The 12,181-nt window shown below is 41.0% G+C and overlaps 1 protein-coding gene across 1 annotated transcript in view; it reads right to left on the minus strand.

Moving 5' to 3' along the window:
• The window catches only part of ptprn2 (protein tyrosine phosphatase receptor type N2), a 255,259-nt gene extending 244,022 nt beyond the window's left edge, over positions 1–11,237 (minus strand). Inside the window, exon 1 of the mRNA XM_029661555.2 lies at positions 10,943–11,237. Coding sequence (XP_029517415.2) covers positions 10,943–11,021 — 79 coding nt within the window. The 5' untranslated portion in view covers positions 11,022–11,237. The remainder of the gene's footprint in view (positions 1–10,942) is intronic.
• Between the last annotated feature and the right edge of the window lie 944 nt (positions 11,238–12,181).

Below are 12,181 nucleotides of genomic sequence, written 5' to 3' on the forward strand. Positions count from 1 at the left end.
ATCTGCAATGATACTTGCACACAGTAAGTGCATGTGATATTTAAGCTGCACTATGCAGAAATCGCTCTGCCATTTTCTGTTTGCTAGGATTCTAGTAGCTCACCTAAACTGAAATGTCAGAAAACAAGCACGTAAAGTGTAGAGAATCATTGTACAAGCTAAACTGCTGTGAAATAGATTTTCCATAACCAAAAATATTGTATTTTCAGCAGTTTGAAGCTGGCGTACAAAACTGAAAGTTAAAGATGCAAAAATGAAACTTATGAATGGGAAGCATAGAAATAGCTCACATAGAACCGATCTATCGCTTCGTAGACTTGCTTTCAATGAGAACAACAGATCTATAGATCTTTATGTTGCAGCTTTAATAGGCGTCCTGTTAACGGGACAGTTGTAAATCATGCAGTGCCTTGTGTCACGGGCGCAGATTTTAGAGAAACAACAAATGTCGGTACATATACAGTTGAAGTCAGAAGTTTACATACACTTAGGTTTTTCAACCACTCCACACATTTCTTGTTAACAAACTATAGTTTTGGCAAGTCGGTTAGGACATCTACTTTGTGCATGACACAAGTAATTTTACAGACAGATTATTTCACTTATAATTCACTGTATCACAATTCCAGTGGTTCAGAAGTTTACATACACTAAGTTGACTGTGCCTTTAAACAGCTTGGAAAATTCCAGAAAATTATGTCATGGCTTTAGAAGCTTCTGATAGGCTAATTGACATCATTTGAGTCAATTGGAGGTGTATCTGTGAATGTATTTCAAGGCCTACCTTCAAACTCATTGCCTCTTTGCTTGACATCATGGGAAAATCAAAAGAAATCAGCCAAGACCTCAAAAAATAAATTGTAGACCTCCACAAGTCTGATTAAACAAGTCTGTGGTTCATCCTTGAGAGCAATTTATAAATGCCTGAAGGTACAACGCTCATCTGTACAAACAATAGTACGCAAGTATAAACACCATGGGACCACGCAGCCGTCACCGCTCAGGAAGGAGGGAAAAGGGGGAGGCTTGCAAGCTAAAGAACACCATCCAAACCATGAAGCACAGGGTGGCAGCATCATGTTGTGGGGGTGCTTTGCTGCAGGAGGGACTAGTGCACTTCACAAAATAGTTGGCATTATGAGGAATGAAAATTATGTGGATATATTGAAGCAACATCTCAAGACATCAGTCAGGAAGTTAATGCTTTTTGTGGGCAGAATTGAAAGTGTGTGCGAGCAAGGAGGCCTACAAACCTGATTCAGTTACACCAGCTCTGTCAGGAGGAATGGGCCAAAATTCACCCAACTTATTGTGGTAAGGTTGTGGAAGGCTACCCGAAACGTTTGACCCAATGTAAGCAATTTAGAGGCAATGCTACCAAATACTAATTGAGTGTATGTAAACTTCTGACCCACTGGGAATGCGATGAAAGAAATAAAAGCTGAAATAAATCATTTAAATGTTTAACAGTTTAAATGTATTTGGCTAAGGTGAATGTAAACTTCCGACTTCAACTCTAAGTGTCTTATATCGGCTGAAAACTTAAATTCTTGTTAATATAACTGCACTGTCCAATTTACAGTAGCTACTACTGCAAAAACATGCCATGCTATTGTTTGAGGAGAGCACCTACCAACAAAAGACTTTTCACTGCGATAGGTTTGATAAATTCACCTCTGAAGGTGAAATGTGTACTTACATTCTGAAATCTTGCTCTGATTTATCACCCAAAGGGTCTCAGAGATAACATGAAGTGTCGTTTTGTTAGATATCCTTTTTAATATACTAAAAAAGGTCCATATAGCATGCACGATCGATGTTGTATGTCCACTCGTTCAATTTGCAAAGAAAGGAATCTGTGAATCTAACACTAAACGTTGTTTCAACCAGTCAAATCACGTTTGTATTTATTCCTCAGAGAACGTAACCAGACTTCACTATATCATTAGGGGTGTAGTATATCCTATAGGACACCAAATTTGGTCAGAGAGCGACGCCTTCATGGCACGCCGATGACACGGGCCGGGCTTCACTTGATCGACTGTAATTTGATCAAACAAGCACCAACCCCGGGTCAAACAAAGCTAGCTAGATAGGCAATGAGCTGGGCTTTACGAGAGTGTCTGTCGCAAAATGTAGCTGCTAACCATGTAAAGATTGTGTTTGGAAGCATTATTTCACGTTAATGAACCAACTTTTTTTTCTTGATTACATGGAATTGATTTAATTGCTTGTAACCCAATTGAAGAATTTTGGATAGGTCATTTGAAAGCGAAAATTATACATGAAAGAAGATGAAAATGTTATTTACTAGGTTTAACCAAAAAGGAAAAGTTGAAAGAAATAGGTTGCAACTTGAAATATTGCTTTGTTAATAATCAAATATAACAGTTAGCATTGAATTGTTCCTTCATTGTTTCAATTGAAGAAAAAAAACGTATTTACTTGTAACCAGTTTAAGTATTTTTTTTTAGGTTGATCCAAAGTCATCTTTTACAGTGTACCTGGAACCAAAATGGTTTCTACCTGGAACCAAAAAGGGTTCTCCTGTGGGGACAGCCCAATAACCCTTTGGAACCCTTTTTCTCAGTGTGGCCAGTATCTACTACAGTATGGATACTCTAGTGTGGCCTGGCACTTGCAACACCAGGATAGGATAGAAGATTTGATTCCAGCTGGGGCCAGCTATGTGAAAATGTATGCATGCACTAGTGTAAGTCGCTTTGCATGGCATATGACTGGTGCTTATGAACTAACCACACAAGTCTTATTAAAACCTGAATACTGGGTGTTAGAATCCTGTCTGGCACTCCAGCTTTATGTGGCAGGAAGTTATTTTGTTTCTCCAGAGTGTACTGAAATAGCCCAGAGTGTTAATCAATAGTGCTAGCAAGCCCATTATTGCATTTAATCAGGCCTGGGATTGCTGAGATGAATTCCTCCGTCCGGCCACCACACCGGGATGACAGTGTCCTGAATACTCATTATTGCGTTAGTGTACTCATAATACACCTTGACACTGCCGTACTGGACTGACCTTGTAAAGGACCTCCTCTATCAGCTCTCTCTAATTTACACTCAATTCCAGTACACAGTCCCCCAGAGGCAAGATAGGAGGAATGATACTGACATACCTGAACAATTGCTCTGTGTGCATCCCAAATGGCAACCTCTTCCCTATTTAATGCACTACTTTTGACAAGGCTCTAGTCAAACGTAGTGCACTACATAAGGAATAGTGTGCCATTTGGGACACACACCATCACAATTCTGTGTGTTAATCTAGATAGTACATCCCAAATATTCCCAAAGGTAGGCTACCATAAAGAAGGCAGATATTTCTTAACACAGTATTAAGTGATACTTTCCCATTCGAGGCATAGATGTGTTCCTGGATTTATTTGATTTGGTTCTATCATTGTCTATGTTCTAAGAGCTCCTGACAACTTTCCTGAAAGTATGTAGATTCCTTCGAGAACACATCTGTTTTGAGCCTGGTGTGCTTTAGAGGGCCAGACTGCCATCTGGGTTGTACTGATTTGGCGCAAAACGGAAGAAACCGGACTGAAACAGGGATGAACAAATCAAATCAAATGTGTTACATGCGCCAAACACAACAGGTGTAGATCTTACCGTGAAATGCTTAGTTACAATCCCTTAACCAACAATGCAGTTGTGAAAAATAAGAGTTAAAAAAATATTTTACTAAATTAAAAATGTAAAGTAACAATAAAATAATAACAATAACAAGGCTATATACAGGGGGTTCCGGTACCGAATCAATGTGCGGGGGTACAGGTTAGTCAAGGTAATTGAGGTAATATACATGTAGGTAGGAGTAAAGTGACTATGTATAGCTAAATAACAGTGAGTATCAGCAGCGTTAAAAAAGGGGTGCAGAGTCTATGCAAATAGTCTGGGTAGCCATTTGATTAGCTGTTCAGCAGTCTTATGGCTTGGGGTAGAAGCTGTTCCGCTTGCCATGCGATAGCAGAAAGAACAGTCTATGACTTGGGTGGCTGGAGTCTTTGACCATTTTTAGGGCCTTCCTCTGACACCGCCTGGTATAGAGGTCCTGGATGGCAGGAAGCTTGGCCCCAGTGATGTACTGGGCTGTACGCACTAGCCTCTGTAGCGCCTTGCGGTCGGAGGCCGAGCAGTTGCCATACCAGGCAGTGATGCAACCAGTCAAGATACTCTCAATGGTGCAGCTGTAGAACTTTTTGAGGATCTGAGGGCCCATGCCAAATCTTTTCAATCTCCTGAGGAGGGAATAGGCGTTTTCGTGCCCTCTTCACGACTGTCTCGGTGTGTTTGGACCATGATAGTTTGTTGGCGATGTGGACACTAAGGAACTTGAAGCTACCTGAACTTGTCCAATAACAAACTCATTTTGGGTTTCCGTTACAAAGCATTTTGCTATTGTTTGCCCTAATAAATACAACCCAATTCGTCTCCACCTTTAGTGTCTCCATCTACTCCTAAAGGGAAGAACTTAGCCTTGACCTAAAGTGTGTTCTGGATGCTCACTGGGAACACTCAGTACAGAGCACCCTCTCTCCATAAAGCAGCCAGCCGAATATCTCCAAAGACAGATCTCCCCTCCTGGAAACACGCGCACAAACTTGCCTGGAAACACGTACAGCGCAGCACAGCCACTTTGCTCTCTCTACCCATCTCAATAACCACTCAATGTCAATATAGTCTTCAGAGCATCTGGTTTGTTTTATGGCAGAGGCTCCGCTTCATCTGCCATCACACCATCCGTGGCAGTGTACAAAAGCTCTGAATACAGCCTGCTTTAGGATGTTTTACTGCAATGCAATACTAATGTATTACACCTCAAAAGGCTGAACTTTGGGTTTAGTGCAAACTCAGAATCCCATTTGCCCATTTATGACTCACGGCAATAGAAAAGTATATTAAGCAGGGCTTCCATTGCGTCCATTTCCAAATAAACATTGGATTATACTGCGTCATAATTCATGTGAGGTATTGAAAAATTGAATGCTACAACAGCTGTATCTTGGTTTGGTACAGCTGAGAGAAGTTTATCATAATATTCCTTGTTAGTTGGAATCAATAGCCATTTATTTCACTGGGGAACAGATGCGAGCTGAAAATGTGAACATGATGTTAGATCAATTACACTCCAATTAAACGCGGCAGCTGTCGGGATTATGAATCTATGAAAACAGACTTTGCAAATCGCAGACCAACTGCTCAGTGATCATATAATTTCACCATAGAGCACAAGATAGTTTGCTTGCGTTTCATTGGCTCTTAACCTCCCGTGCTATATTGTTTGTTTTTTCGCATTGTTTGTAACTTATTTTGTACATAATGTTGCTGCTACCGTCTCTAGTGGCCAAAAAGAGCTTCTGGACATCAGAACAGTGATTACTCACCTCAAAATGGACAAATATTATTATCATTTCTTTTTATGAGTCGGACAGGAAGGATATACTCCAAACACCCGAACAGGCCCTCCTCCTCGTCATTCGTATGAGAAAGAAACAGATTTTGCGGAAGGAGATCGGGGTGCCTTGTGAGGATCAGGCGACGAGTGGCTAATCTTCCTTTGCCATCTGTACTGTTAGCTAACGTTCATCGCTGGAAAATAAATGGGACGAACTAAAAGCACGTATATCCTACCAACGGGACATTCAAAACTGTAATATCTTATGTTTCACCGAGTTGTGGCTGGACAATGACATTAATAACATACAGCTGGCAGGTTATATACTCTATCGGCAAGATAGAACAGCAGCCTGTGGTAAGACACGGGGTGGCCTATGTTTATTTGTAAACAACAGCTGGTGCACAATATCTAAGGAAGTCTCAAGGTTTTGCTCGCCTGAGGTAGTGTATCTCATGATAAGCTGTAGACCCCACTATCTACCTCGAGAGTTCATCTGTATTTCTCGTAGCGGTCTACATACCACCACAGACCGATGCTGGCACTAAGACCACACTCAATGAACTGTATACAGCCAAAAGCAAACCCGAAAACGCTCATCCAGAGGCAGAGCTCATAGTGGCTGGGGACTTAGATGCAGGGATACTTAAATCAGTTTTACCTCATTTCTATCAGCATGTTAAATGTGCAAACAGAGGGGGGGAATAAAATTGTAATAAAAAAACTCTAGACCACCTTTACTCCAAGCAAAAATTATAGCAGGAAGCACCAGTGACTGTCTATAAAAAAGTGGTCAGATGAAGCAGATGCTAAACCACAGGACTGTTTTGCTAGCACAGACTGGAATATGTTCTGGGATTCTTCTGATAACATTGAAGAGTGCATCACATCAGTCACTGGCTTCATCAATAAGTGCATCGGTGACGTCATCCCCACAGTGACTGTATGTACATAACCCAAACAGAAGCCATGGACCCCAACCCCTCTTTTATGCTGCTGCTACTCTCTGTTTATCATATATGCATAGTCACTTTAACTATACATTCATGTACATACTACCTCAACAAACTACCATGGACCACAGCTTTTACCCCCAAGCCATAAGACTCCTGAACATCTAATCAAATGGCTACCCAGACTATTTGCATTTCCCTCCCCCTCTATTCTACACTGCTACTCAGTTATCTATGCATAGTCACTTTAATAACTCTACCTACATGTACATATTACCTCAATTACCTCGACACAATGACTCTGTACCGGTACCCCCTGAATATAACCTCGCTATTGTTATTTTACTGCTGCTCTTAATTATTTGTTACTTTTATCTCTTACCTTTTTATGGTATTTTCTTAAAACTGCAATGTTGGTTATGGACTTGTAAGTAAGAATTTGACTGCAAGGTCTACACCTGTTGTATTTTGGCGCATGTGACAAATAATATTTGATTTGATTTATACAGGCCACCTGAAAATAAACACTCTGATTTATACGCACTGCCATTGAACATCGCAACTCACTGAATAGATCTGTGGGATGCCAGATGCCCATTGCTAGTGGGGAGAGAGCGAAACCAATGAATCAAAGCAAAAGTTGACAGGATCTATTAGGAGATAAGGTTGACAAGAGCAGAGCACATTGAGAAGAGAAACCGCAGGCTTTGAAGACACGCGTAGCTACCCACTTGGGCTCAGACGTCAGTTCAACGTCTGGTTTTGATTTACATTTGGTAGAGTAGTCAACTAATGTGAATTCAATGTGAAATAAACAAAAAACAAAAAAATGGCACCACATCATTGGATTTAGGTTCAAAGTTGGGGAAGAGGCGTTCAAAATTCTGACGCAGTTGTCGAATCAACACATCCGTCATTGCTGCTGTGAACTGCATCACAAGAGACATGCCAAACGGGAGATGTATAAAAAAACATTATATACAGTTGAAGTCGGAAGTTTAAATACACCTTAGCCAAATACATTTGAACTCAGTTTTTCACAATTCCTGACATTTAATCATAGTAAAAATCCCCTGTCTTCAGTCAGTTAAGATCACTACTTTATTTTAAGAATGTGAAATGTCAGAATAATAGTAGAGAATTATTTAATTTCAGCTTTTACTTCATCACATTTCCAGTGGGTCAGAAGTTTACATACACTCAATTAGCATTTGGTAGAATTGCCTTTAAAATGCTTAACTTGGGTTAAACGTTTCAGGTAGCCTTCCACAAACTTCCCACAACAAGTTGGGTGAATTTTGGCCCATTCCTCCTGACAGAGCTGGTGTAACTGAGTCATGTTTGTAGGCCTCCTTGCTAGCACACGCTTTTTCAGTTCTGCCCACAAATCTTCCATAGGATTGAGCTCAGGGTTTTGTGATGGCCACTCCAATACCTTGACTTTGTTGTCCTTACGCCATTTTGCCACAACTTTGGAAGTATGCTTGGGGTCATTGTCCATTTGGAAGACCCATTTGTGACCAAGCTTTAACTTCCTGAATGATATCTTGAGATGTTGCTTCAATGTATCCACATAATTTTTGTTCCTCATGATGCCATCTATTTTGTGAAGTGCACCAGTCCCTCCTGCAGCAAAGCATCCCCATAACATGATGCTGCCACCTCCGTGCTTCACGGTTGGGATGGTGTTCTTCGGCTTGCAAGCCTCCCCATTTTTCCTTCAAACATAACGATGGTCAATATGGCCAAACAGTTCTATTTTTGTTTCATCAGACCAGAGGACATTTCTCAATAAAGTACAATCTTTATCCACATCGGTAGTTGCAAACCGTAGTCTGGCTTTTTTTTAAATGGCGTTTAGGAGCATTGGCTTCTTCCCTGCTGAGCGGCCTTTCAGGTTGTCGATATTGGACTCGTTTTACTGTGGATATACAGTGGGGCAAAAAAGTATTTAGTCAGCCACCAATTGTGCAAGTTCTCCCACTTAAAAATAAGTATTTGGTCACCTACAAACAAGCAAGATTTCTGGCTCTCACAGACCTGTAACTTTCTTTAAGAGGCTCCTCTGTCCTCCACTCATTACCTGTATTAATGGCACCTGTTTGAACTTGTTATCAGTATAAAAGACACCTGTCCACAACCTCAAACAGTCACACTCCAAACTCCACTATGGCCAAGACCAAAGAGCTGTCAAAGGACACCAGAAACAAAATTGTAGACCTGCACCAGGCTGGGAAGACTGAATCTGCAATAGGTAAGCAGCTTGGTTTGAAGAAAATCAACTGTGGGACCAATTATTAGGAAATGGAAGAAAAAAAACACTGCCTTGATGTAATTACTTTCTAGTCATGCTTGTGTGAGATGCAAAGTGCCTGTTTCCCTAAACTAAACCATTCCCTCTTTCCAGGTAGTCTGATGAGATACATACTTAATGGTTTCTCTATGTCCCAAATGGCACCCTATTCCCTATGTTGTACACTACCTTGACCAGGGCCCAGTGCGGGCATAGGGCAGCAGGCTGGATTCAAACCTTTGACACGACCTCTCTCCACTGTAATCCTCTTTAATAAACTAAAAAAATACCGTAAAATATTTATTCAATAAAAAAAGAAAAAGGGAGTGCACTATGCAGGGAATAGGGTGCCATTTGGGACACAACTAAATATCCCCATTGCCAGAAATCAAATGACAACACCCTCAGCTCTGTCATCAAACAGCCTCTATACTCTGATCCTGAATCTGTGGTTATTAATTCCAAGCCTTTGTTTAGCTATTCAAGTAACTGATATTTATAGCTGCTCAGATATCACCTCTCTACCACCATCTCCTTTTTTTCCAGAGATCCCATGTGCTATTTGGTGTCATTACACACATACAGATGACACAGTACACCCACTCAGATCCGCAGTAAGCTACACAACACAAGTCCAACTGGGAATGGTATACGCTCTACGAAACCAATCAGTGCGCTTCCCGGCAACAGTGCAAGGCACACTGGGACTCATTAAAAACAATAACTGTCTCAAACACTCAGGCAGTCCACAGACACTTATGATGGAGACCAACCCCAGAAATATGTACAAAATCAAATTAAAAATAAATTTTTTTAAAAAACCACACAAAAACAGGCATGAATTTGAACAATGAGAGGGATTCTCCAATGATTGTGTCAGAATTCTCTGTGGGAACACGGCTGACTCATTCAGGATTAACAGAGACAGAGTTCCAAATGGCACCCTTTTCCCGTAATGCACTACTTTGTACCTGGGCCAATAGGGCTCTGATCAAAAGTAGTGCACACTAGGGCATACGGTGCCATGTGGGATGCAGACGGTCAACAGTGGCTCCAAAACTAAAAAACAAAAATAAACATTTTGATCAGTTCTCTTGAATGCTGTACCATTCTTCTCCCTATACATTTCACAAAATTATTTTTCCAGTTAGAGTTTCACCGAGAGCATTGTGGGAACTTGTTGTTAGACTGGCACAGATCGAGACAAGGTGAAAGACCAACAGTCAGAGGGAATTAGACAGGACAGACATATAGGCCTGCAGTTCTATTGAGAGGCCTACTAAGAAACAGAGTGAAGTAAAATAATAATAATACATTGTCACATTCCAAACGTACATACGGCAACTGACTCCATGATCAGATCCTGGTTCAGAGAGAGAATGAAACTGCAGGTCACCACTCCCATACAGACACTACACACACTGATTCAGGATCAGTGAGATGACAGCATCCTTTTGCTTATCATTCTGACAGGGGCACCAGAAACATTCACCTCTAAGCCACCTGGTAATAACCCTACCTTCTCTGCACTGCAAGGCAACCTCAACAAAAGGGACCATTTATCCACAAAGGCTTCTGAATGTTACACACAGTGTTAAACTGGGGCAAGGCAGGGAAAACCAAATCAAAATACCTGTATAATGGCAGACTTCCCTGCCAAGACCAAAATCAACCAAGAAGGTGTATGTGCTATCCTTTAGAGATTACTACCATGCCAAGAAGGAAATATCTATCTGGAGAAAGGACATTTAAAAAAATGCTTACAATTTACATAGTAGATATCAGGTAGTAAGTGTGTTTTAAGAATAGGACACCAATCAACTCACGGGCCACACATAGTTCTTATTTTAAAAAGGGGCAATCTGGGATTGGTGCATCTATTTAAGGATTTCTAAATTAATTATATACGTGTCTACAAATACTGTATAGCTTAAAAACATGGTTAAAACGAATATTAGAATATTATACCGTAGTTGATTGTTTTAATCATTAACGTCAACCTGGGACACTCACTAAGTTTCTGTCCTGAAGTTGAACCCTGTCAATTAGCCTGCCCTGTTTTGATCTTCCATTTCCCCTGGTTAGTATTACTGAGAATACCTAAACGCTAGCTTTTTTTGTCTATTTTACTTTTGTGTTTTTCCATAAACTATACATTCCGTGGACCATATGCCCGCCCAAAAGCCCATCTTTCGCATCGCAACACCTGGGCAGGTAAGTATATATTTTTGACTTTAATACAAAATGGTCACATATTGGCCACGACTCTCGACTTACCATATTTGCTGTCAGCGAAGGTAGTTGAAAGAGACTGGCAAAGACACAACACAGCGAAGATGGAACACGGCGAATCCATTAGGCTACACTCTTTACTAATCCATTGCACACCTTTGCTAAAACATCATACTGTCAGTTCTCGATAAAAGATGGTCGAAAATCGCTGGATGAGATAACAGCGAATTCAAGTAGGCGATTTGCGGAGCAATGTCTCGGGTCCGCCACTTCACTCCTGCAGTCGCGACAGGATTCAGCACCGCGAACAGCAACCTTCAGAAGGCGCCCCTCCTAAATTCTGACGTCAAACAGGCATGGCGAGGGGCCCGTGCATGGTCTCTGAGCATGCACCTCATGAATGAATCAATGATTTGCCAGTCTAACCACGAACATGGTACAGACACGAAATAAAAGGACAAAAGTGAAATTGAACAGAAGTTGAACAGAAGTTGATGCAATAAAAACAACTCTAGCGTAGGCAATACAAGAAGGTATTCTTGTCCTTTTGTCCTACCAAAATATCCAAGTGGGCTAGAGGGAAGTCTTTTTAAGTTTATCAGAGTCAGTCATTCAGCACACGATCTATATTTATACAGGGGACTCGTACCAGGGTTCAATCACCAGCTGTAAGGGGAATGCAAATGCACGACAAATGGCACACTTCCCCCCCCCCTATAGGCCCTGTTCAAAAGCAGTGCACCAACAGTAATGTGAATGAACGCATTAATAGTGGACTCACCATCTGAATAAACCATCAAGTTAATATCACTTTCTGTAACAGTAGCATGATAATTCTATAATGACATATAGTATATCATGGCTACTCAAGTGTATACAGAATACTTGTAATAACGATAAGTTGGTTGGTTAGCAACAAAACCGATGCACGCGCAAGCATGGGGTAAAACAGTTGCGGTTGGCTTAGATTGTTGACATAAGCTATATTTTGTCTACATAAATACATTTGCACAATGACCACTTGTCTCTCAAATACAACTTTACAGTTGTTGGTTCACCAGCAAGCGAATTTTAGCATCGACATGAAATCAGACATGGTATCAACAACATGAAACAAACGACCCACTATCGATTCTCCACATCACATCATTCTTGCTAGCAATCTGGCCATCAAGAAATCAGAACGGGCCGACTTCTTCACCATGGAAGCGCCCACATCGTTTTCGTGAGACAGCCAACATCTATGGTAAAAACATGCATGACTTACTTGACTTTTTGCGCTCC

Source organism: Oncorhynchus nerka, linkage group LG6 (assembly GCF_034236695.1).
Source record: "Oncorhynchus nerka isolate Pitt River linkage group LG6, Oner_Uvic_2.0, whole genome shotgun sequence".
In the NCBI taxonomy this organism is placed as follows: Eukaryota; Metazoa; Chordata; class Actinopteri; order Salmoniformes; family Salmonidae; genus Oncorhynchus; species Oncorhynchus nerka.